The sequence below is a fragment of the Alexandromys fortis genome, unplaced genomic scaffold (genome assembly GCF_014885135.2).
Source record: "Alexandromys fortis isolate MF-2015 unplaced genomic scaffold, M_Fortis_MF-2015_v1.1 scaffold_0, whole genome shotgun sequence".
NCBI lineage: Eukaryota > Metazoa > Chordata > Mammalia > Rodentia > Cricetidae > Alexandromys > Alexandromys fortis.
The window spans coordinates 16,738,656-16,766,472 of NW_026067949.1; the positions used below are offsets into that span (position 1 = coordinate 16,738,656).

The following is a 27,817-nucleotide window of genomic DNA, read 5'->3' on the forward strand; positions in this document are numbered from 1 at the left end:
ATTTATATGATAAGATAGTCTAAATAAGGGCAAGCTCGCTTAAAGAAATGATGAGAAAAGGATGGAGGTGGCTATTCTGTCAGTTCAATATGTCAATAATTGAAAACACTATCAATATTTTATTTTCCCACTAATTCAAAGTGATTAATCCATTCATCTATTATGGAATTCTAGATTTTATACCACAGGCATTCATAGCATTCTATCTAGTCTTATAAGCAAGAGTGATTCTCAGTGTACAATAAGGAGTTTCAACAGGTATTACTTCATTCAGAACACATAACATAGCTCATTATTCTGATGACATGTTTATTTTCCTTTCATTTTATTGTGAAAGACTTCTGGCTAAATCTAGTTACATTTGCATTTTGGACTATAAATTCCAAGAGAGTATTTATTGCAATTTAGTTGTATGGATTTGAACAGGCACAATATTCTTCCTGTGGAATTGGAAAGCAAGTAAAATATAAAACGATATTTGCTTGAAACCTTTATTGGTCCTAATGCAGTTTAGTGGTTGATTTGGGGCGTTACTCAAATATTGAGCTGGCTGACACTTTGTTCTGTAATGTTTCTCCCCCTTTAGGGCTCTAAACCACCATGAATGAGAAAAAATAAACTCCATTGAATGTATAAATTACCTTGTACTTTAAACATAAAAAGAAAACTTTATCTCTGGCATAAGAAATGATTGTTCTTTTTCTTTTGTCTTACATACAATGAATAATTGACCAATTAGGTACAGTAAAACCACAGTAATTTAGACTAATTGTCTGGAAAATTTTAATGAAAGACAGGAAAATCTGATAAAGACTTAAAAAGAAGGATTTACGTTTTTAGAATTTTTACTGTATCTCTGAAAATAGCTAATTAAACCATAATTTTGATGTAATATATGACTTTCTTTGCAAGAATGTGGTTTTCTTGCACTTTACACACAATGTTTCACACACACAGAAACAGCAGACTTTTGAAATGTTAACCAAACAATTCACACTTCCTACCTGCTCCCTACAAGCCTTTTCACACCAGTAAATTGCCTCACAAACTCCTCTTTCAAAGATAATACAAATATTTAAAGAACCTTGAAAATGTGAGATTTGAAAAAAAAATCTCTCCTTTATTGCTTCATTCAATCAACAATATTCTGTGTGTGGTAGTCTACTTTGTTAAAGACAAGGACGTCTAGAGATTTTTGCACCGTTTCTAAAACATTGATAGAAGGTCAGTTAACGTGGGGCTGCTATAAAATGCTTGTTTTTTTTAATATTTATTTATTTATTTATTTATTTATTTATTTATTTATTATGTATACAATTTTCTGCCTGCAGGCCAGAAGAGGGCACCAGACCTCATTACAGATGGTTGTGAGCCACCATGTGGTTGCTGGGAATGGAACTCAGGACCTTTGGAAGAGCAGGCAATGCTCTTAACCTCTGAGCCACCTCTCCAGCCCTATAAAATGCTTGTTAATCTATGTATTGATGTCCTTTAATTCTTCGTCTAAGATAAATAATTACTGTTAACCCTTTAATTGAAGTAAGGTGAAGGCCTTTGATGTGGATACTGGCTGAATATGTTCCTCTTAGTTATAGACTTTTAAAACATGGCTAGAGCTCCAAGTTGACAAATTGTCCTTAGCCAAAGCTGTGTAAATTGATAGTTTTGACCTTGATGGTAGATAATAATGGTAACCAACTAAATTGAATTAAACACGCATAGATGTTTATCTCGCTGTAATAAATCACATAGGTCAATATTGCAGACAAATAAAATGGATTTAATTTACTTTTCTGTAATGATATCCTGGGAATGGTAGTAACAGTGCTTCTGGGTTGTTTGGAGAAATCATTAACTACAATGCATTTGATTCATTCATATTACTGGAGCACATCCGCACACCCTGTTTAGGAAGATGCTCTCAGAACTGCTGCGGTCGCTTACCAATGTACTTCCCAGTGTACACTTGACATGGTACCTCTCTTTTCCCCAATGGTACACTTTGTTTTTAAATCCTAATAAGAAAATTGAGAAGATAGATTTTCCAATTTTCAGGAGGATAAGTAAACTTTTAAAAACGGGGATCAGTTAAAATGAGTTAATTCCCTAACCATAAATGGAGCTTCAAGAGAAAAAGTTAAAAGGAAATAAATAGCCATAGATTGTACTTGATGACTTTCTTTCTTTCTTCATTTTTGTTAGGGGATTGGCTTGATGTAGACTTGAACTCTGTGATGTTTAAAGAACTTTAAGGAGGATTCTGAGGTACTGTTCCAGGATAGAACACTTGGCTGTTATGAGTGAAGGAATCGTTGGGTTTCATCTACAGCACCGGGGAGAAAAAAGAAAGAAAGAAAGAAAAGAAACACAACCTAAAAGAGGTGTTAAATTTATGGCTGACATTTGTATTTTGAGACTCAGTTCATTCATCTGTTAAATATGGTGCCAGACATCAGACTGAAGTGTAATCGAGGTTGGCTCCGGTTCTGATTTTTAAGGGAGAGCATATAGGAAGAGCAAGGTGGAGGACATCTGTGATTGAGACATCAGCTCTTCTTGAATGCCAATTTTAACTTTGCAGGTCAAAGATTTCTTCAATGTGTTTAGAAAAATAAAAATTTCTGAACCCTATCACAATACTACAGAAGACAAAACTTGGGTTGTGTTAGGGCTAAAGTCTTCACTTTTTTTTTTTTTTTTTTGACAAATGACATTCTATTCCCTACTGAGATGGAAAGGAAATGATGGATCATATTATCTATTCAGTGGTTCTTAACCAGCACTTTTACATTATAGAAGAGAATGGAATGAAATAGAATGGAGTGAGATTTGACAAAAATAAAGTAATATAAATCAGTGTTCTACATGAAGTAACAGAAAATACTGTTTAAGGAGACTTACCTTTCATGTGCATGTGAAAATGATAGGAATAGAAAGTTTATTTCTTCCTGTCATCCATGATTTTTATTGTAAAAATTGAAATCCTTTCTTCTGAATTGTATTATATTATAGTTTGAGAATGGTTTTGCATAACAATGCAAATTTTTAGACATTTCTATCTCCACCATGTTCAACGCACCTAAAGTCATTTTACAATGAGTCACCCCTGGGATATTGCTACAAACTAAATTTGCAAGGATACACTTGACTTTTCTAATATATTTCTGCTAAATAGTCACCTCTCCCCTGGTTTTCAATTTGTCTATTTTCTCCATTTCCTAAAGATACATTTTAAGGCACATGTCTCTAATAAGCTCACCCAGAACAGACTGCTTTGCATGGAGCAGGATGTTTGTCATCTGTTGCTGATTTCAGCCAAGTCACCTAGCTTTCAGGCAGCAGTAACAAGTCTTCTAGGAGGAGGAACCCCAGCCTTGTTGGGTTAGTTGTTGAGATGTCTTGATTGGGTTCTCTTAGCTGTTGACTCTAACCTTTGGGAACTATTTCTTTAACTTTTCTCAGAATCCTTCAAAAAAAAAAATTAAAGGATCTAGTTGACTGTGGCTTTATTATATTTCCCTTGTTTTCTAAACCCCTAATCAGTGCATTTGTTGGACAGACAGTGGGGTCAAGTGACAGAGGTTGAAATCACTGTAGTGATTGGTAATAGGCTTTGTTGAAACTAAATTTTTTGATTATTGGTGAAGTTGAATTCTTCTTTGCTGCCTGTTATAAGTTTCATCTCACTGTCAGCCATAAAAGTAAGGACATTAAGAATGTAAATGGAGCTAAGTAATGTGATTAGTATTACATAATTTATATAGTATCTATTTTTTTAAGTAAACCTATTTTAGTAACCTTTTAAAATGATTTTTGTTTTATTGTTTCTTTTGAATTTTTAATCCTCTAAACACTTTATATTCTGATTGCATGGCTAGGGACTTTGTGAGTAGGACAATATCTTAAGTGATTTCCATGTACACAGAGTTTGAGATTGGTTTGATTTTTGTTGGCTTGTTTGTTTGTTTTCACAAATTCATCATTTACCACATCTTTTACCGCCATAATAGAGTCTTGGACATTGAGACAAGAATTATTATGCCTTGTATTGTAGACCTAATGAATAGAATATTAGGTTTTACAATCAAGGAACAAGAGAAGGTTTGGGAACTGAAGAACTGGTACTGAATTGCTGCTAAAATGGAAACTTGAAACATTGAACTGCAAGTTCACTGCCCATGGTTTTCAGTTAAGGGAAGAAAAGCGAAGTTCTAAATTTAAAAAAAAAAGAAGAAAAGTGAAGTTCTTGCCATCATTCTCATTCTGCTTAAAGTCATATTAACCCAAGGAAAATAGTTCTTGGAATTGGCATCACTCATGAAAGAACCTCTTATTACACAGGGAAGTTTTTTTTAATTGAACTTAAACATGTTAACTGAGAATAGCAATATAGAATGCAGGGAGCAATGCTTAAATATCTACTCATTATCATGAGTATTTATGAATCCAGCATAGAAGTCACAGAACAGGGGAAAGAAGAATTGCCCTGGGGGTTGGCATATATCATATACCAATAGAACAGTTTGAGATGTTTGCAGAAAAAGAAATGAAAAGGACATATATGTATATTAGTAGAAATGTTAGAGATCTGGAGGGAGTGGTGAAGTCACAGCTTTGGAAATTCTTCATAATGCTACCTAGTGATGGCATTCTATAAGGCCATCCCAGTCTTAAAGGGGACATTAGCCTTTTACCTACCACATGGAAACCTTGTCAGAAATGGCAATAACTGTTACTAATGTGATAAATAAAGTTCTTACTCGTCCAACATGACTGGTTGCTAATTAACAGAAAGAATAGCTCTAAATATCTCTTGATAAGTGTTGGATAACTTTCTGAAGAGAAATTTTCCCCTTTTAAAATATCACATGGCAGTTACTCCAATATCAGCTAATAGATAAGAGCCTTTTAGTCATCTGTGTCTGAACAAAATCCCAATTTGATCTTAATTACCAATTACTTTTTTTAGAATGTCTTAGTAGTCCAAAAAGTAGACGCCAAACCAGTCTTCATGATGGGAAGGTAATGTAAATGCGATGAGATATTCATCCAAGTTTTCTAGCACTTGTTTCCAAACTGTAAACTGTGTATTTCCAAAAGTGTTGAGAAATTTCATAGCCAATCACACTCACAATCAGACTACTAAACTAGAAATGGTACCTTATAAACCTCACCAATCGAGGACTAGGTAAATATACTTCCTTTGCACAGACTTATAAATATATGATGATTGCGTACTAAGATTTAACCAGCAGTCACGGCAAATTAAAACTAGACTAATTTTCCATTTCATTTTAGGACCAGAGTGAATTTTTTAATCCTGCTGATATTGATATTCAGCCTTATCTCCAGAACATGTCTGGAATATAGTCATTAATATCTTGTTTAATATATGTTTTATTTTTAGTTTCCAAGTTTATTCTGACATAGAAAATGGACTGCAAAATACTGACATGATTAAAATAAGTGAGGAAGTCTATTTGGCTTCAAGAAAATGGCTCATGTTTAGATCATGGAAAGTTCAGTCATGCTTTTCCCTTAGACTTGGCTTAAATATAACAACCACCACCTACAGATAATGTTCAGTGGAATTCAAATCTCATTGTCTCATTTTTTTTTCATCTGCAGGAACATAAGGGGAAAACAAAAACCCTATCTGTGCCAGCTAAAATAATTGACTTTAGTCTCCTTCGAACGGAGACAACGTCCTAACATTGTTTTCTTTGTCTTCAAATCATCTGGCCTGTGCTAAAGGATGGCTTAGTTAGACAAGTGCTCTTATCAACATATGCAGAAGTCTCTGACTGTTTATCAACTGCTCAAGTTCAGCCAAGGCCACATTATTGCCCGATGAGTAAGAGCCCATCTGTGGATCACAGAGCAGCTGCGTGAGTGTGGGCACATTCCCTTCATGGGCACTGGCGTCTTCTGTGAAATGCAGAATAACAGGAAGACTTACCCACACTCTTACAGTTTCAGTAAAATGATGTCTGTGTGGACACACATTAAGCAGACAGCAAGTATTAGATCATATCACAATGCATTTTTAAGTCCTTGCAATTTGTCAAGGGCGTTGCTACGGAGGGTTCCCTTCTCACAGTGTTGCCTAAGAATTGTCTATTATGATTGGGCTTCTCTTTATTAGCTATTGCAGTATGCCCATTTCATTTTTAGACATAACTGTAGTTTTTAACATTAGAATTCTGTAAGATTGAGTGTCAGTAAAAATAACTACCTTAATTTATGACCTGCAAATATAAAACAGTTTTCATTAAAACTTGAAGCCAATCATTAAAAAAAAATCTCTTCTTCTTGCCCTAGAATAAGAGTTAATTATGTGTTTATTATTAATGCTGCTTATTAATAGAGGAATAGCTTGTGATGAAATCCGAGGCAGGCAGAAACACCAGTGAGCCAAACATTTTACTGTATCTAAGTTTGACAATTTACAGATGTCACATATGTTGAAAGTTCCCCACTTCTAAAGTGAAAATTAAGGTAATGTAATGTGTGGAAATGGAAATGTTTATAAAGGTATAGAAAATGATTTTGGTTAAAATACAACAATTTCAGAGTCCTTTTCTATTTAAGCAAGGAGTAAGAATATTTTTTTTTTAATTTTTTTTTTATTGAAAATTTCCACCTCCTCCCCTCCTCCAACTTCTCTTCCCTCCTTCCACTCCCCCTCCCCCTCCGGTTCAAGGAACGGTCAGGGTTCCCTACCCTATGGGAAGACCAGGGTCCTCCCTGCTCCTTCCAGGTCCAGGAAGGTGAGCATCCAAACAGACTATGCTCCCACAAAGCCCGTCCATGCAGTAGAATCAAAACCCAGCGTCATTGTCCTTGGCTTCTCCATCAGCCTCCACCATCAGCCACATTCAGAGAGTCCGGTTTGATCACATGCTCCATCAGTTCCAGTCCAACTGGCCTTGGTGATCTCCCATTAGATCAGTCCCACAGTCTTAGTGAGTAGACTCACCCCTCGCGGTCCTGACTTCTTTGCTCATTTTCTCCCTCCTCCTGTTCTTCATATGGACCTTGGGATCTCAGTCCAGTGCTCCAATGTGGGTCTCTGTTTCTATCTCCATCCATCGCTAGATGAATGTTCTATGGTGATATGCAAGATATTCATCAGTGTGTCTATAGGATAAGGCCAGTTCAGGTACCCTCTCCTCTGCTGCCTAAGGAACAAGTTGGGGATATCTCCTTGGACACCTGGGAACCCCTCCAGAGTCAAGTCTCTTGCCAATCCTATTAAGGAGTAAGAATATTTTAAGTCCAGCCCTTAAAATCTCTGACAGATGTGGAGGTAAAGTGGATTAGGAATCTAAACAACAGTACTAATAAAGTGTGATTGCTCTGCAGTTGTTTCGTGTGTTTGTTTCTGTCACATGCTTTAAAATGTCCATCTGCTCAAAGCTTAAGAATTCAATCACTAACTTTAATCAGATGATAAATAAAATAAATTCTTTTTGTAGCACTGAATATTTGAATAACTTATGGTATTATTGGAGAGCTATATTACTTTACCAAATAGACCTTGACTTTGAACTCTATGGTTTTATGAGTTTACTATATGAACGTCGATCATGATTAAGTCCTGATCTCATAGCTTAATTGTAGATATCCATATTCCCCCAAAGAATCACAAAATGCCAACATGTGTTGTTATTTAGTAAATTTCTTTTTCTTTGTTTTTTTTTTTTTTCCAGAGAAGCTCGAGCTTGAGCTTTTCATATGTGGAATTTATCTCCTTTAATATATATTTTTTTCACAAAAATGAAAAGAGAAAGAATATAGGAAAAATATCTACAAATATGGAATGAAAATTACTGTGAGACACTAATGATTTAATAGTCCTTTCCAGGGGAAATTAGACCACTCTTGAAATCAAGGTACTCATTATCATCAACATCATTGTTTTTCTTCCCATTCTAGTTTGGTAGGAAAAAATTACTTTTTTTTTCTAATTTCATAGGTTGCTTTGTTAATGCTTCCTAAAAATTTTGTGACATAGATACCTCCCATATGTATGTACTTCACTGTTATTACTTATAGATAAAGCTATTTTAATTCTTTAAGTTTCTTTGTATCTTTACAAGAGGTTATTATCTATATATACACCAGAGGTGCATTCCTTAGACCAATTAATGACCTGCTTGCTGACAAAGAAATTCTGTTACTATGAATTGTTTTTCCCTAATACTATTTTCCCTAATACTCAAACTTAAGTTTGTGGTATTTTCCCTTCACACACGTATCCCAGGATATTAGTTGTTCTTCACTTGCCTGGTGTTTTCTTTCCTTGTTTCTGTCTACCACATTATGATGACATTAACATGCTTGCTTGCATATCTGTACTGACATTCTTTGGATGACAAAAGAGGGAAGACCATCACAACAGCTTCAAGACCAAGTTGGTCTACATAGTGAGTTTCATGTCACCCAGAGATGTATAGTGAGATAAAAACTGAAACAAACAAATGGACAAAATCAAATAAAAATGCACACAAAAGACTATAAAGATGACTTTTGTGAGTTGTATTACACTTAGACTAAGTTCACACAAATAACACATATACAAAAATGTTATGTAATAATTTTTGGAATGATTTATTTTCCCCAACATTTTGGATATTCTTGGTAAATTAAATTGAGAAGAAGGCCTTCATCACAAATGTGAAGACCAGCTCAATTACTCTTTCTTCCTCCCGTACTTCAAGTCCATGCATCGACCTCTGTACGTTTTTCTTTGCTATGGAATCAATTAATATGGACACAATGGTTAAAACAATGCAAACAATACTTTGCATTTCTTTACTGCAGAAAACTAAAATGTATCTAAGCAGGAGAAACGACTGTAGCTGGCAAAGCAGTGTATATTCAGGAAGTGCTATGGCAAGCCTGTTCCTTTGATTATAAAACCTTCTGGAGGGCATCCGTATCCCTGGGATGTGTAGTCCCCTCTTTCCAACTTCTAAGCAATGGGAAGGGACGAGAGTCCTCCTTCTTGCTACACTTTGATCTCCTTTGAAGCTTCTTTTTTTCTACTTCAAATAACCTTTGTGAATTTACTGGGCACACTCAGACAAATTGTCCTTCACTACTCGAAGGTCAACTGATTGGCAAATTGCATTCTATCCACAACCTTAATTCTCCTTTATAGGTAAGGAGACACACTCACTGTTTACTGCGGTTGAAGCATAAACTTAGTTCATAGTTCAGAAAAGTGTTCTTTATTTATTTCTAATCACTTGATTCATGGTAAGGAATCAAAATTAGCCTAAACACGTCATTGAATGTATTCCTCTACATCTTGCCTGGTAGATTTAAAAACAAGTTTGAACAATTAGTATGACTCAGTGAATAAAAGAGAGGTCACAGAAAGGTGACTTATCTCTGCAAAGTTAGGCTCCATTTAGTTTCATCATTCAAGGGTTAAGTAAAAGTTCAGAGACTTTCCCTTCTTGTCTATCTTGATTCTTGTCAGACCCATGAGTCTGCATAGAGTAAGGAGAGCTATCTAAGGACACCAACCTTCATTCCATACAATATGAAAACTCAAGGATTTTAAATGTATATAGCTCCCTTAACAGATTTCACCAGGTGCAGTTTAGATGAAATGTCTAAGATAGAAAAGGGAAAAAAATAGAGAAGTAAACGGAGCATCTGCTTGAGTGGCTCTGAAAATGCATATTTCATTTCCATTTGTTTCAATAAAGAGAATTGACTGCAGAACTTTTGCCCCAGGCCCCTGTCTGTGCTTCTGTGTTTTACAAGGTAGCCTTTCAAAGCTTGTTTTATTTTGGTTGCTGCTTATGTGTTTATTTCTAATGTCTTAACATTTACAAACCTGGCCAGGCCTGCTGGAATTCCCCTTGGTTCTTCAGCATTGCTCACATGAAGTGCTGAGGAATAGTTCCAACTGTGTAATTTACCACGCAGGCTTATCGATCTCGTTCAGCTGTTTCTGGGACGCTATAGGTGTGTAGGACATCATGCAAAGCAAGTGAGAAGCGGGAGAAGTGAGCATGATTCTCACAATGCCAGAGTGAAAAGTGTAACAGGAAAGAAACCTTTGCTTGGAGCTCGTGAAAGGTTTTTAATGATTAATCCCCACCTTGCCCAACTAGGTTTAATGACTGAATTTACCAGCTGTAGATGATTCAGCCCAGTGGTAGGCACAATGCAAGTGCTTAATAAGTCTTTGTTAGATTGAGTGCTATTGTGAAGATGCTATTTTTCTCATTAGTTGCCTGTCAATATTCTCCTCTCCTTACCTAGGACTCCCCTCTGCTTTCCTGTTTTCCAGTGTATGTCAACAAAGAGACTTACAGGAGAACTTATCTCAGATGAATTGGGGACCGAAGTCCAACTGTGGTTCCTCATGCTTTCATCATTGTATTTCATTCCAAGCTTGCTAACACCTGCTCTTAGGACTGGACAGCTCAGAGATGAAGGTTTTCTTACTGTGTTGCACAGAGAAGGGACACAATTAGCATCATACTGTGGCTGAGTGATGAAGGAACACAGAATTGGTGGTTTTAGAGGATAAGGAAGATTAGACAAGCATCTTTTACAGACAGGGTTTAGTGGATGTTTTTTCACATTCAATAAAATGTTAAGGTCGGGGCAGCTTGCCATCTTTGCAACATTTTCTCAAAATAGTCAACTAAAATGTTTGGTTCCCATGCATATATTGTGTTTGTGATGTTCATCTGATGAGAAAATGTGCTCCAAATGTACTATTTTTTTTTAAAACTTTTTGAATTTTGTGACAGGGTATCTCTATGTAACAGTCCTGGCTGGCCTAGAACTTGCTTTGTAGACTAAGTTGACCTCAAACACATAGACATCTGCCTGTCTCTGTCTCCTGGTGTTGGGTTAAAGGTGTCTACCACCATCACCCAGCTGTATTAATATTTTTAAGATTATGAAGTATTCAGATTGTATTAATTGGCAAACATACTTTATTCTTAAAATAACTTATTTCAATCATTTAATTACTAATCTAACATCACATAGATACTTATAGTTGAAGACAGTTATACAACTAGAGAAGATAAGGAATATCATGTGCTGTAACTCATTTTAAAGTTAAAGATATTGAAGTTGAAAGACTTATTAATATCCCATATTTTATACTTAATATCGAGGTACTCTTCAAATAAAATTCTCCAAAGCTCACAGATCAGAGCTATCTTGTTTTTGTTTTTTTTTTCGAAAAGAAAATGTAATGTCAACATATATTACTAGGTAGCATTACTATATCATATAGAGTATAATAGTTTAGACTATATTTAATTACTGCTATTGAAAGTGAGGCATAATAGATAAACAGTTCATGAAAGATGTAATATGGATTAAATTCTGTAATAATATCTTCAAACATTTACTCAGAAGAATTAATACATGTTGAAACAATTTGATGTACTTGGTTTGATTACAAATAAATTTTCTAGTAATTTGATAGACTAGAGAAAGTCTATTAAATAGCATCTTCAACTTGCTCTTCAGGGAATTAGAAAATAGAAATGACTATACTCCTCCCCAAATCATTAACAATTCACCTTGTTGGAGATCTTTGTGTAAGGAAAACTATTAAAAAAAGATCCAATGGAAGAGAATTGTCACCCACTCTGCATGATAGGAAGGCTTCTTGGGAATTAGGCAAAGTGAAAGACTTGAATATGTTCATGGACTGTAGGGTCTCCTGCGGATCCCATGGATTAAAAACTGCTACAGGGCATAAAGTGAAGACTCAAATGTCAAATTCTGGATGGAACACATCTCTTAGAGAAGGTGCAGAGATTACATATTGGGCCAGAATATTTTTAACTGAACATTCATGTAATATATTATGGTTACAGGTTTCCCAAACTCATGTCCTTTCAGATGCCCTTCACAATCGAACCAAACCCAGGCCTCTTTCTCTTTCTTTTTGGAAAACAAACAGGCAAATAAAAAGCAATCAAACCAGCTTTTTTTAAAAATTGAAAAAAATACAAGAAGCACACACACAATACAATTCATCAAAAACTTAAAATTAAAATTTATCATAAATTAACAACATACCAGGAAGATAAAAATACCCAGACAAAACATTATGAGACCATATATCCAAATTGTCAATAGAACTGTTTTCTACTGGTGGATTCCAGAAAACAAAACCCCAATTATTTTATTATTATTATTTGAAACACAAACATAAAAATACATATATCACCAAAACTATTATCTACAACAACACTAACACAAATGTAGCAAATATTGGCACTATCTTAAACTACTATTTGTGCTTTTTTAATCAGCAGATGTTATTCAGTGCTATATTGTTATTCCAGGTTTTATATGAAGTAATTTATAAAATCATGCTTCTAGTGCTTACTTTTGCTTGATATTTATGTTCTAGTTGCTAGAAACTTATTTTTTTGTGTGTGTTCAGGCAGAAGAAATGATTTTTCTCAAGGCATGACGTGAATTAAGCTAGGGTTAGAATTTTTTATAGTATTTTCTGATCTAGATTTCAAGCAAGTTTCCATGCATCATACATACTGGTAACTTAAAAAAACAATTTATGAACTAAGTAATCTATGTACGTGGATTGTGATACCGTGGTTAACTTAAGGTACCTTGTTAAGTAAAATAAAGACTTGACAGATTCTCCATGAGAGTGATTTGCCAGCACTTTAGCAGTGGTACTGTACTAGACTATCTATTGCATGTTCTAAATAGCACTCATTCTTGAGCATGATGCTCCTTATACTATAAAGGATGAAGTGGGGAATAGAAAAATTGGGAGGGGATTTGGGAGGGAAGTCTAAGAGAAAGGAAGATGAGAAAATGATACCAATGTTGCTTGAAAAAGCTTCAAGGAATTACATTGCTTTATACGCACCTAAAAATATACTCTTTATAATTAAGAAGGTGTTTAGGGATACCAGAGCAAGTGGGTACATCTCAAATACAGCTCTAGCACTTAAGGCTTAGGGGATATGGCAGAAGAGGCTCCAAAAGATTTTAACAGCCAGAAGACCTGCAAGTCTGTTAAGAGATTTTCATCTCCTGGAAGTAGGGAAGCTACACCCATGATAACGCAACAATATGTCCGCTTAAACAAGGCTTGATCAATGAAAATATCAATAGATATGCTAATATAGAAGGGCAGTTCTCACTGGGTAGCACACTTACTGCTCGACAAAGAATAACAGGTAACTCATAACTGTTGAGAAGGGGAAAGTATTGGTTTTTCTAAGGAATGAGACTCATGATTAGTTATCCAGAACAAAGCAGTTAGTCCGGAAATCATACATAGTCAAGCTACGCTAAATAGATGCTACAGGCTCTATATAAATAATAATAAAAGTAACAAAGAAGCCATCAATTTGAGAGAGAGAGTGAGGAGGGACATGGATGTGGTTGAAAGGATGTCAGTAAAAGGAGAAATGATGTAATTATATCTTAGTTAAAAAATAGTAAAAGAAATAGCAAAAAATATCTTGCGTGGTAGATATGAAATGATTTTACTAATGAAAACAGGCTTCTGTGTATTTCCTCTGTCCCAATATAACACGTTACAATTACAAGTATATGATTCAGGTCTGTTGGACAGTAACTATGGAATTCATCTTGCAGCAGTTCATCCTGAAAAATTTACTTATGTGGTTAATATTATTAAAAAGACACTCTGGTGTGCTCTGTGTGTAAGAAATATTATAGTATAAAATATTTAAGCATCAATTATTTTCTCATTACTCTTCAGAGAATGCCATATGTAAGAAACTCAGCACAATATTCTATTTTAAAAGAAAGAGGGAGTATGGTATAAGTGATCTGGTTGGGAAAATGGAAATGAAGGGGTACTCTAATTAAGGAAGACAGAAAGAGACAGAGAAGTGTGAAAAAAGGGTAACATAACAGTAAGAAGGTCTAAAACATCATAAGGAATCATACTATTATAACAACTACCTTTAATAGAATCTATAATACATGTAAGTCTCTTTATAAATATACATACAGAGTTTAACTGGAATTCATTTTAAATTTGGATTTACAATGCCCCCTAATTAGCCAAAGATTATCTAACAAAACCCCCAACATTAAGCATGAGAAGCTCTGTTTTGTGTTGTTGGTCAGGGTTATCCAAGAGAACCCCAAACCATACAGCCTATAGCTGTTGTCATTGGTTAGGCCTTCTGACCCCCGGAATTAGACGATAAATCCATTTTGCTGAAGACCATAGACTTCAGGTGCAGAACCCAGAGGTCCCTGAACTGGAACTGACCTGAATGCCTTCTCCTAAAGAGGTTGCTTTATGGCATGAAAGGGTGTTAAGCAGGCTTCCAAAGGAGGGATTCACTCACTTTATTTTAGAATTCTATATATGTGTGCAGCCAAATAGAGAATGGGTAGTAGAGGAAGGTAGTTATAAATACCAGCTAAGGCCACATGGCCAATTGCAAAGATGAAGATTGTAACTGACAAGAGTATTTCAGTCATCTTTTGTTTTCTTCCCTCAATTTCTCTACCATGTAACAAAGCAGCAATTAAGAGAATATCAGTGGTTATTATATTTAAGTTTTGAGATACCAAAAGAAGGTCCCTCAAGGGGGATGCTGCCACCTATTCTAAAATTTGTACAAGGGATAATTAAATAGGCATCGTTATGATCTTATTATTCTTTACATTTGGAAATTAAGCATGACATAAGGAGATATGAATATGTGTCAAGTCGATGAGTGTTGTGGTTGCTGTCTTGATTGTCAATTTGATTGCATATGGAATTAACTAAAACCCAAGCAGCTGGGTATACTTGAGAAACTTTTCCTTCTTTTTCTTTTTGATAAATTTATTTATTTACATCCTGGCTGCAGTTTTCCCTTCCTCTTCTCCTCCTAGTCCCTCCCCGCATCCTTTGTCACGCTAGGTGCTTGTCCCACCACTCGACTGGTTTATGAACAGTTTTGCTTTTCAGTGAAGTGTGGAGTTGATCTTATAGCATCAGACTATTTTCCTCTGCTTAGAGGAGGGTTACCCCCAATCAGAAGGACTGTGTTCATCCTTACAGGATCCCCAGCATGGCAGGGCACAAAGAGAGGGAAATCCACATCTCATGGAGACGGAGCACTACTCAGGCAGATGTGTGTGGGCAAAGTGACCCATTTTAGGGTCTCAATAGGGTACATTCTTCTGGACAGACAATTCGTTATTTTTCCACCTGAAGGTCATGAACAATGTTGTCGTTTCAGTTTCCAAAAGAACTTTTGATAGTGCAAAGTGCACACAATGAGCATCCTCCAGAGACTACGTGTCTTCACTTGTACTGGTGTTTCTTCAGGGAACATGAGGTGCCACAGTGCAGTACACAAAGGTTGTGCAAATTTTGACCCTATTGTTTTCTCACAGGCTCCCATTTCCTAGTCTGAGCAGCTAGTGATTCAGCCGTTGTCCTTTGCCAGTCTGATACATCAAGAAAGCCAAGTGTGATTTCTTCTCTCCTTTTAAACTGTAGCTGGGCAATTTATTAAGTGCCCGGTCAACATATTTTCTACATTTTCATTTATATCTTCTTTCCTTTTCTTTAGTAAGTTCTTTACTTCACAGTAAAGTTAATCCATTGCCATAAAAAAGAATTCTATGTATGTATAACCTCCCTTTCAGTTCTTCCCACCAGAAAAAAAAAGAAAAAACATAAACTCTCTCTCTCTCTCTCTCTCTCTCTCTCTCTCTCTCTCTCTCTCTCTCTCAATCTCCTTCTCTCTCTTTCTTAATATGTCATTCTTTCACTTTCTCCCTTCCTCCTCTCCCTCTCTTAATCACTGAATTTAGTTGGTGTTGTTATTATCTCCCTAAGTGTAGGGTTAGGGCTACGAAAACCTAGATTATGCTACCAATGTCTCACTTAGGGAGAAATATTCTATAGGCTCCTTTTCTCTGCTTATTGACCAGTTATGGGTCTCCTTATTGGTGCCATCTACTACAAAAAAAAGCAGCCTGTCTAAAGAGGTTGAGAGCTGCACTAATCTATGGGTATAAAGGTAAGAACTTAGATAGCAATTTGATACTATATTCATTTAAAAGCTTTATAGTGCTTAGTCCTTCCCTAGGGCCTATGACCTCCTGAGCTGGGTTGTTCTTGTCCCCATTAACAGAATGTTATAACAAGTTTTGAGAAGCAGGATTTAAATCCAATGAGAGAGTGGTTGTTTCAATACACATTTCTTATGTAAGTGTTCAATTTTATCTCATCATTGGATCACTATAGGAAGCTGTTAGGAATAAGATGGATCCACATTTCTGTCAGCATCTGGCATATCTTTATTTGGAATCATTCCTTCAGAAGGTGAAAATATCCGTGCCAAGGGAAGTCATGTCTAAAGATACACATGGTATGAGCACTGTGATTTCTTCTTGCTGTACAGTTAGTAGAGTAGCACAATATTTGCTCTAACAAGAGGATGCATGAAGGGTCCACAGCAGTGTTTTGTTCTGTTATTTTTGTCTTGACTTCTTGTCAATGAGAAACTTCAACACGACTTGCAATAATTTGCAAGAGACGCTTCCATTCTATCCAGTTGTGAAGAACAGCTGTTTTATCTTAGCTCAGTTTTCTTTAATATTTTTATTTATGTATTCACCCACTGTCACCAGTTCTTATTCACTTCCCATTCTTACATTTTTTTTTTGTGATTGGTTCTTTTTTTTACCTCTATTTCTTATTGTTTTGTGCAGGTATTCTGCAGGAAACTATAACCGCTGTATGTTCGTGTTTATATCTTCTATATCACATCCAGAAGACAGTATTCCATAGCAATCTTCCCCATTCTCCAGCCCTTATCATGATTCTGCCCCCTCATTTCTGATGTGCCTGAGTCTTAGATTGCGGGGAGGGAATATTCTTGTTTCCATAGAAATTCAAAGGAGAAAAATGAACCAAATCTGTGTAACCTTTCTTTGTGCACCACTATTTTGTGCTAGTAGTAATGAGTAAGGCATTGGTACAAATTAAAGCTTAGCAACATGTCTCTGATATGGAGCATCCAAATAACCCACTGACTGGAAAACATCCTTTTGAATAATTGGATCGAATTTTTCCTGACATCTTTGTTCAGCACCTTGTACTGGATTATATCAGAATGAGGAACCTCTGCCAAATCTGGCCGTCTGCTTCTTTTTGAATAGTCAGCCAGATAGGATTGATTTTTTTCTTCATAGTTGTAAATATTGAAAAATAACAATAGTACTATTTTATTGAGTAGAAACATTATCAGAATCTCAAAATGCTGTGTCCACAAATAATGTCTCGCTGAGATGTGGTTGTCCATTCACTTCTGTGTGTTCAATGTCTATTTTCATATCACAGTTTCAGGGCTGGGTAACTGAAGCAGCGATATTTGTCTCAAAGAGCCAGAAATGTTTATATTTTGGACCTTCATGAAAAAGGTTTGCCAGACTGTGGACTAGGTTTACAAGGAACCAGTAATAAACAGTAAAGAAAAAAAAATACATCAATTAATAGTGGCCACAGCGTAGTAGCCCGATGTGTTGTGCTCTAGAACATTTATTTTTCTAAAAGATTTAGTTCTTAGTCTATTTTTGCCAAGAATTTTTGACTTTGTTTATTCTATATTCATATGTTTTTCAGAAAAGAAAAAAATGTGAAACACAAAGAAACCAGTTTCCACCTTCAGAATAAGTAGTTCCTGCAGTGCTTTGCACTTTTAAATTGAGTAATTTTTTTTCGAATTCGTAAATTCCAAATATATGTGGAAAAGACCTGGAGCAATGAGAAACTGAGTGAAAGGAAGAGTGTACATTGCTGGCATGAGGAAGCATTGACTCAATACTAGAATCATTGTCGTTTTGTTGTAACCAGCCCTGATCTGTAAAACTAAAAAAAAATTACTCTGGATTCTTAATTTCTCAAGTGCACATACAAGCAACAATGCCAAATATATAACTGCCCACCAGTAAAGAGAGAGCTACTTAACTTTCCCCGAATGAGCGCTGTAATTAGCTAATCCACATGTCTCAACACGAATCTTCTGAGCATCCTTTCATCTGTTCACATAAAAGAAAGGACGGTCAATTTGAAGTATGGAGGAATGTGGAGGCTTCAGTACATGAAGGCACCCCTAAAAAGTTTAAAGACCTGATTAAAGTTTGTTTGAGGGTCCTGCCAAAAATCCTACCGCTAATGCCCTGTAGAATCCTAGGTATGTTGATTCAGTAGCCCTGACACAGGCTGAGAATGTTTGCAGATTCATCAAGCCTGTGTTCATTTGCAGGGAAAGGTCGCCCAAGCATTCGAGAGATCTGTTTTTCACATAGAACACAGCACTCCTCCTACGCCAAGAGCCTCCGCATGACTGTTTCAGTTCTTTATGACTGACAAAGAGTCATTAGAAGTCTGTTTGATGGACATAGCTAAGTGAATTGGAAAAAATAAAAAAAGCCTTTCAGTCCATTCGGAGATAATTGATGTGACTGAGACAGCTGCGTGTGAGTTCCCGATAAGGAGACAATTTATGGAGAGAGTACTGAAGCTAAAAGGAAAGGTGCAGATTTAAAGTTCCCAATAAAGTCGTCTGGTAGACACAGCAGTATTCAATAAGGCAAAGATTTAACCTGAGGTGTTTTCCAATAGATGGCATCCTTTGGGGCCCATCCTCTTGCAAATAAAATTCCCATAAAGGTATTGCCATTNTCTAGCGGCAAAGTATCTGCACTCTTAGCCCCGTGTTGCCTTTACTCTTTCACTCTGAGGAATGGAACGTATAAATGACAGGACTTAATAAGCTTAAGTCGCCCTTTTAGTTTCCTCGAATTGATCACTGCTTTAGCAAAGAAGCGGGAGTTTTTATTCGGTGAGCTGCAACTTTGAAGATTTTTGATAGTTGCAGACTTAAGGTAAATATCTTTAAAAATCTGTGCTTGTGTAACATCATAAATACTTTTCAGGCATAATAGATTTTTTTAATTGATTTTATTGAGCTATACATTTTTCTCTGCTCCCTTCCCTTTCAAAAAATATTCAAACAATTTAGAATGACTAAAATGAAGCTGTTACTGTATATGTGTTTTTACATATTCATCTGTATTCCTTTCCTCAAAACTATACATTAAATTTCTGACAAGGAAAATTTGACCTGGGTATTTTATATATAATCAATGATTATACTCTGTGTTTGTCCTTTTAGTTTCATGGAATTTTTTATATGCAAATTATCATTATAGTCACACATTGCTGCCCTTGCATTCCTTTTTCAAACAATAAAGGAGGAGAGGAAGAGGCTCCCTTCACAAAGTCCATGATAACAGAGAAACAAGAAGACGGCCTCTGTGCGGTACCAGGAAAATGAATGAAATAATAAAGAGTGTAGCATGCTGGCCTCCATTCTGTAGCCACCTTAAAGCAATATGGATGCAGTTCTGTCATTTAGGCATTAGAGAGAAGGGCAAGCAGCTTAATTATTCCAGAGCTAGCATCTTACCTGGAATTGGAAGATATTTGTAGCAACCTCCCTAGTGTTGAGGGTAGGCCCTATCTTTCTATCTTCAAGTACAAACTTCTAGAATGTGGTATTGAAACACAAAAGTAGCTGATAAATGTCTTTACAAGTTAGTTTAAGAGCAAAGTATTTGTGTTTAATGAGGAATAATATTAAAGTAGTTCTTGAAATATTTGATTGCTATTCTGTGTACATTATTACTTCATAAATAATTTGTGGGTTTGAACAAGAAATTAGCCTTGAAATTCTATGTGGTTTTAGAACTTCTATTTAGGAGCTTTGTAAATTACTGAGCCAACTCTATATTTTCTTTAAGAAAAAAATCAAACTAAAATGATGGGAGATGACTTTGGTTATTTAGCAGTGGCCTGAGGTATCGTGCCTTTTATAGTATGTGTCTCGGAGGGAGCTTAAGGCACTTTTTATAAGCTATCTCATTAATTCTAGCAGAATTAAGGGGCAGATACTATTATCTCTATTTTACAGACCCTGGGCCTTAGGCATAAGAACCAAAGTTCAGCTAACTTGTCCAAGGTCACATAGAAAGTCTATAGAAAGATTTGAAATGTTCACTTTTCTCTTTCTATTATTTTTAATGTATTATTTTTCTTATTTAAAATCTATATACACATGTACAAGAACCCATGTAAGAAATTCACATTACATTTTTGGTCCTTATGAATATACTTCTCTGTTTTAGTTAATTCATCAGTCACTTTTCATTCTCATTGTGACTTCTATTGTTGAACAGCTAGTTTTGCTTGCGTCTTAACACCTCACCTTACCATGAACATTCTTCTGTGTCCATGGAGAAAGAAATTAAGAATCAATAAATAAGTCTCTATATAAGCCATTTTTTTCTTTTAGTTTGTATATACTGTGAAGCGCTTTTCTTTTTCTCCTTTATTTTGTATCTTGCTACCATGGTTTAGATTATCCAAGATGTGATCACACTATTTTTAGCATCGAGTAACTCTTCTTGCTTCTGTCTTAGAGGCTTTAACAGTGATCAGACTTTTCTACTCAGTCCCTTCGTGCAATCAATTCCTTTGCCCCTGAAGTGAAGTTCTAATTGGTCCTCAACTCTGTCCTGTCATAGACATCTTCATTCAAAAACCTGGAATGACTGTTTAAGTTTCCAAGGATGTTTAATAGCATCTTCTCCATTTGCATTTCATTGGAAGCTTTGTGATATTTTGCTTGTGTATACATCTATGAGCCTTTGGGTTTCTTCATTATATACAATTTTGAAAGTTCCTGGAATATATTGCATACCAAATAAGTGCAGGTGTAGTGAATTAATGAAGCATGACAATATTGATGACCATTTTCTTTCATCTACACAGACCAGACAGTCAGTTCCTGTTGCCTCTTTTTAGCCTTTCCTTGGGATGAATGTTTCTTATACCCTGAAGTGTAGGAGTCTGAATGTTTTCAGACCCCACTTTTGTACTCTGAGAATGAACTATACATGACTATAATTGACTCAGGAATTTGTAGACATGGTGGGTCACACGGGTGGTTTTCAGAGCAGCTTATCTTTAATGCTGGTTCATTTTGTTTACTGGCATTTCATTATTTGCAAGTTTCCTAGGTAATTCTCAAACTCTTCTCTTACTCTATTCTACTTTATATCAACTGTAGATAAAACAATGTATTGACACAAACAATACAGTTTTTATCGGGACGTCAACATACTGCTTCCATTTTGACTTTACTCCATCTTCTCGGAATGTGGAGGTGACATAAATTCTGTAATATAATCCTTATTATAAAATCTAACAGTCTTTTCACTTGATTCTCAACTTGATGATGAATGGTACACAAGTCTCTCTCTTCATCCCACCCACATATATTTCTCTCTCCCCTTTTCCATCCTTTCACCTCTCTTTATATTTCCATATACCAACAAACTGAACATGTGTGACATACTATGAAAGTTGAACTTTAACTTTTGCATTGATACTTCAGTTAAGCTCCGATACTAACTTTATTGTCTTTATCAGTTTGAATGCATCACCTCAGTGACTTTTACATAAAATTATAAAACATAAAATAATAAAGTATAAAACAAACTATAACACTTCCTAATATACTATTGTTAATGAAGAACTATAAAATTTTAGTGGCATGGTTTAAAAGTGGGTCCAGTGATTGGTGAGTGTGTTCTTACTCATTGTATGATACTTTTTATTTTCAGTTTTAATGTGAATAATATTTGCATTTATTTAGAAACCACATCGAGCAAAGCAACTTTCAAACAACAACAACAAAAAACCTGATGAACTGAGTGCTTGTTTAAGTACTTAGTATTTTAAAATTCTAATGCTCTTCTAAAATAACTTATGGAAATCAAAATATCCATAATCAAAATGGGGTAGGAAATCAAGAAAATAAAATGCTAAGTTCATAACAGTCATTATACAATCCATTGTAGAATTATCTCATTTATTTTTGGCTTTCTTTATTATAAGTATATACCTTGTCTCTGTTATTGTGTGCTGCTTAGAGAAGTAGAAAGCTCAGCACAGGTTTTGTGATTACTACCTTCATCAAAAGGTTTCTATTTGTTTTTAATATCAAAATGAAGCACTATTTCTTATAACCTCTAATATTTTCTTTTCTATGTTAGGATAGCATATGTGTCTCTTCATTTGAACTTTTTTTCTTTTTTCATAGTTGAAACTGTACCTAAACGATCTGAATATTATTAAAGTAGAATTAAAAATAACATTTAACCTTCCACTTGCTTTTTAGATAGATAAATAACTTTAACCCATTGTATGGCCTTTATATTTCCTGCCTTAATATCATTTATTTTAGTAATAATTAATATTTCACTGTTGAGCACTGTTGGCTTAGGAGAACGGGATAGTTTGGATAGAGCTGAAGCGGTGTCGTTTTTAAAGGGAAACTGAGCTCCTCTGACAATTCCAAATACTTTGTGGCCAACCTGATGATGGCAACTGGGAGGAAGTATAAACAGAAATTAAAAGTGAGATAAACAGAAATGATATATAGGGCAAAATATATTGACCAAATTAACAAAGGAAAAAATAAGAGTTCTTTGTGAAATAAAGGCCAAGTCTCTAGATTTTGTGTGAGTTTGGTCCCATGCTGTATATTCTGTCTACAATGAAATACTGTGTAACCGTTTTTCCATAGTCTTCTCCAGATTCTGTGAAACACTATAAAGACCACGATGGTATTTAATGCCCACCCATGTTAAGAGCTTGAACTAGGATAAAACAGATTTGTCATAGACTGTGTGTTCCTTTTAAGCTCGTAAGGGATGAGGCAGTAGCAGAAATATCAGCAATGTGCAGATTTTACAGGAAAGTTTTTCCCTATAACAGTATAAGGGAGAGATTTGTGGAAGTGTATATTTGTATTCAACAAAGCCAATTTATAAATTAGGGGCAAAAGCCACAATTATTAACTTTCTCATTACTAATCTACCATGTGCAGATAATCCTTAGAACTCCACAGTCCTATTGGTCATGGTTATGGTTACTGATTTGTACCATGAGCTTTCAAGCTACAAACATTCAGAAAAGGTTCTTAAGTTTATGCTAGGCTTTGGCGACAGTAATTTTAAACTGTACTGGAAAGGAACAGTGTGGGTTATAAGTATAATAACGATGTACACTTGTGTTACATTCAAATTCATGTGGGATTAATGTATATAAATAATTGTTATTAATAATTTCACACAGCTAATAAACAGCATTTATTACATACAGTATAGATCATACGTCACATTATCAATATTGTATATTTCCTTAATGTGTTATTTTGCTCTACAGATGATGTACTTTTATTTTTATTTTATTATGTAACTAAGACAACTTGCAAGTCTCATGCACAGCAGATATGACCAGGCATTGTCCCCTACAGAGATACTTGTTGGCTCTAGTTGGATAGTTTTATAGGCCATTTAATAAACCAAACAAACATTACCCTTGACTTTACTGTGTTTGAATGAACAACAATTATTGTAAACACATGCAGTAGAGTCTTTTGATCTATTTCCCTTTAATGGGCTGGAGAAAGTTTTATACATCATCTTACTATTTACCTTACGATTTCAAATGGATTTTTATTGGGACAAAGTAATAAATATTTTGTAATCTCCTAGTACCACATTCAAATTTTTGTATAAGAGCTGCACTGTTTGGACATGAGTGCCAGAAAACATGCCTTTAGAAGTCTATATTATATGGACTCCATTGGAATGCATCATATCATTTGGATGAAGTATTTAAATGACATTCCTTCATAAAGAATTGGTTTAGTTTTTTGTATCTTCCCGATTTGATGACCCTTTTTAATGAAATATATTGGTGCAAAATACAAAATCTACTAAATGGGAAAGGACTGAATATAGAAAGCAAGTATATTTCATGTCAATGCATGTTGAATAAGATTTGTCTTTTCTTACCTTTATTTCAGAAGAGGAATTTTTTATTTTTAATAATGAAAGTATAAACTACAGGCTTTGCTTTAGATAATATATGGTTATCCAAATATGTTTCTACTTGTTTGATCATTTTGTATTAAATGAATGTCTATAGACCTTTAAGTGTTATTTATGTGTTTTATGAAATAAGATCACTTAAAACCTTATATCTTAGTGACATTCAGAATCTTTTCTCTTGCAGCCATTTCGTAGAGTGACGTTTTCTGTTGTGAGTCAGCCTCAGGACCCACATCAGGGGTCACTGCAGAGTTGCTATGACAGCGGGCTGGAGGAGTCAGAAACACCAAGCAGTAAGAGTTCATCAGGGCCAAGACTGGGTGCCCTTCCACTCCCAGAGGACAACTATGAAAGGACCACGCCGGATGGCAGTGTTGGTGAGGCAGAGCATATGGAAAATGGTAGGGGCAAACACAACATCCACACACATAATCACGCTAGTGAGCCAGAATAATTAGGCTTCTGAAAGTTAGTATAAAATAAAAACAAAGTAGATTACACCAAAACCATTTTAAAATACTAAATACTCGGTAAAATTCAGAAATGACAAATAAAGAAACATAATTCTGTCAATAAAATCCATAACATTATGCCATCATTTAAAATAGCTCAACAGAAATAAATGCACCTAGAAGTAAATTAGAGCAGTTCTTGCAATGAAAACGCTAGCCCAGTGCACAGCTGCTAAATAACAACAAAGAGAGGTCTTCTATCCATTTTTGTCATGCAACTATTTCTTCAATTGTCATAAGGCAATCTCAGTGAAAAAAAAAAAAAAAAAAAGAACCGTGAGCACACTTTGCTTGAGACTTCCCATTCCTGAATACTCAGCAACGAATTTCCCACCATGTACTTTAGAATGCCAGGTTAAATGGCTGCGAAGCAAGCAGCAGCGTCTTGCTTGCCCTAATATGCAGTAAATACCATTAGCATTCCTCACCCCTTAAAGTGGACAGCTTATTCTGATTTCTTCAAGAGAAAGAGCATAAAATAAAATATAATTCTGCTTACTCTTACCTCATTGTGAGGCTGTTATAATAGTTTACAAAATTCTCCTTTATGCCTTTTTGTATATCATAAAATGATATATCAAACAATAAATGTAAATGATTTCACATTTGCTGATGTTCCCAAAGAAAATTGTGGTATTTATTTTCTGGATTTTGAGTACTAAGTAAACATTTGAGGAATATATTTATGTCCAACAGTGGAGTGACAAAGCTCTTCCTAACTTTATTATTATTTCCAATGTGAAAAAGATACGGATATATATCAAAAAAGGCATGGGAATTGCATATTTTGTCTGTAGCTAATAGTTAAGATGGATTTATATCACTCATCACCTCAATCTACTAATGAAAAGGGATCTTTTTCTTGCTTTATACCAGTTTCTTCAGCGGTGGTATGCAAAGACAGTTTATTAGTGCAAAACAAAAAAAGCTTCTTTTTAAAAATTTTACCTGTGAATATTAAAATCCAGCAATTAATAAATGAAAAAGTTACCTAAGTGAAGTATTCAAAACTAAATTATACTAAGTAGTAATTTTTCTATGTTATTATTATATGTGATACCAGGACCTGTTGATTTCTGTCCTTCTTGATAAATTATTCAGATTTTAAATGGCATTTTGCCTCATGGCTTTTAGGCATGCTTATCTGTGTGTATGGTGGTGTGTGCTAAGGTGGAAGGAAGGTTGATGTGGTCTTTCTACAAAGCAACATTTTGTAAGTAATTTTATTAAGTAAGTTTAACATTTTGGTGTGGATTAAAATGATGCTGAGTATATATTTAAGGCAAGATTATTTAAAATTATTTGGACAAAAGTAAACTTTAATTAAAAAGTAGCTTATGCAAATATATATATATATATATATATATATTACATCTCAGTAAGGCAGGATTAATTGCACTTGGGGATTCTATTTTATATGAAGTTATATTTTGATAATAGCACAATTTACTGTTTACTCTAAATAAACAGTATGTTGTAACATCAAACGTTTTGGGGGGATGCCAGTGGGGTTTGCAGCAATGGCATTATAAACATAAGATGGTGATATTTTTCTGTTTGTCTTATATTTATTTTGCTTTAAAGACATTCTACATTTTAAAAATAATCAGGAAATGATGCCTAATTAAAGGATAATTACGTTTGGTGAGCCCACATAGGTCAATTTTCAGGAAACATGCACTTCAGATAAAAAAAAAAAAACAAGGGAATCTATAAATAGAATAGGAAGTTCTCTGAAAGCTATTTGCTGAAGAAGGTTCCTGTTCCTTTTCATAACCATGTACTGAGTCCTATCAGCAGAAAAAGCCAGGGTAGCACAACCAATTTTCCTACACAAGACCGACACTTGATACACAGGGTTTATGTAAGGCATTTGTCATTTGCTGCTGCCTGTGAGCTGTGTTGTACCTGATCTATATATGATTACAGAGGAGATGAGCTGCACTTTGAACAATCCAGCCACAACAGCTGACATTTGAGAAACAGTTCTGTTTGGATCTTACTCTAATAAATTCCCCTTGTTAGAAAGTGTGATTGTATTGCTTGAGTTCTGGTAATTTCATCTTCAATATTAATGGGCCATTCTGACATGAATAGAATCGGAACTGAAACCTGTCAAGTATTCATTTGTCAGATTTAATTGGAATACAGATAATCTGTAGTTTTTTGCTTGGTTTAGTTTTAATCAGAATTTATTTTGATTTTCATTTGGATTCTCCATGAAAATGCCATTTTGCATGCTGTCCTCATTCCCAATTAGTATTACTTCAAATATTTTCCTTTGGTTTTAACCTGTTTGAAACTGTGCACCAAGCACTACCTGTCTTTGATGAACTCTCATTGGAACGTTTAGAAGACAATTTGAAGCATGTTAACATACAACATTCCGATGTCATATCACAAACCAGAAATATGTTAGAGTCTCAAATAAGATGTCAAAGACGCTGTGCCAAGGAAGTCACTGAAACAGAAAAACTGAAGTAAAATTTCATTGAAATGTATTCACATTTTACTAAAATTTGTATTGTTCTTTCGCAACTCATAAATTAATTTCATTAATAAGACCCATAACTTGCATTACCAATTAGCTAGCTTTACATAGTGCCACTGTGAGGAACACTGAGCACGGTGTTGAAATGAACATCATTTGTTATAACCTGAATAAAGTAGAGACTCACTATTCTGAAGTTCCTGTGAATTTTAGGAAGTTTAATAGCACTTATGTCACTATAGATATTTTAGTTTAGAAAAATTATATATTTATCCATAACAATGATCACTAATACATTTTTTCTTTTAATTAATTACCATCAATGTTATGATTTAATGTTGATAAAATTGATATAATTGGTTATTTGACAATCTATTAAAAATTTTAATGCAAGAATATATTTTAAAATAAACAATTTATGGTTCACAGTTACAATAAAATGTTGAATGGTAAAATATTTGAAACGTATCAATGAATTAGTAATTAGGGTAGAGAATAAATATAGGGCATAAAGGCAAGATTACATTAATGACAAATATTGACTACATCTACCTTGCTCTTTCTTAATAGTGAACCGCTCTTCAGATTTCTCTTGGAATGATATTTCTCTTTCTTTGGGGCTATTGAATTTATCTTGGTCCTCACCTATAAGCCTGGTCTGTTAATTTTGTTAAAAGTACCATTCTGAATCAACTTTGCAAAGCCAGTTTGCCTTTTCTATGACTTAATATGTCGGGTGTACCAAAAGTTTAAATACAGAAAGCACTCCATTAGGCTTCGAGTACAAATATTGTCATTCGTGATGGGCTGGCCACATAACTTTTCG

The 27,817-nt window shown here is 34.9% G+C and overlaps 1 protein-coding gene across 7 annotated transcripts in view; it reads left to right on the plus strand.

The window, feature by feature from the left end:
* The window catches only part of Pcdh7 (protocadherin 7), a 409,627-nt gene that overhangs the window by 175,366 nt on the left and 206,444 nt on the right, over nt 1-27,817 (plus strand). For 3 of the 7 annotated variants that reach the window (XM_050149945.1, XM_050149944.1, XM_050149940.1), the window contains exon 2: nt 24,173-24,389. The exons of 1 other annotated variant lie outside the window; for it this stretch is intronic. In XM_050149945.1, coding sequence (XP_050005902.1) covers nt 24,173-24,389 — 217 coding nt within the window. The remainder of the gene's footprint in view (nt 1-24,172; nt 24,390-27,817) is intronic. 3 more of the 7 variants (XM_050149946.1, XM_050149941.1, XM_050149942.1) reach the window with 2 other exon arrangements.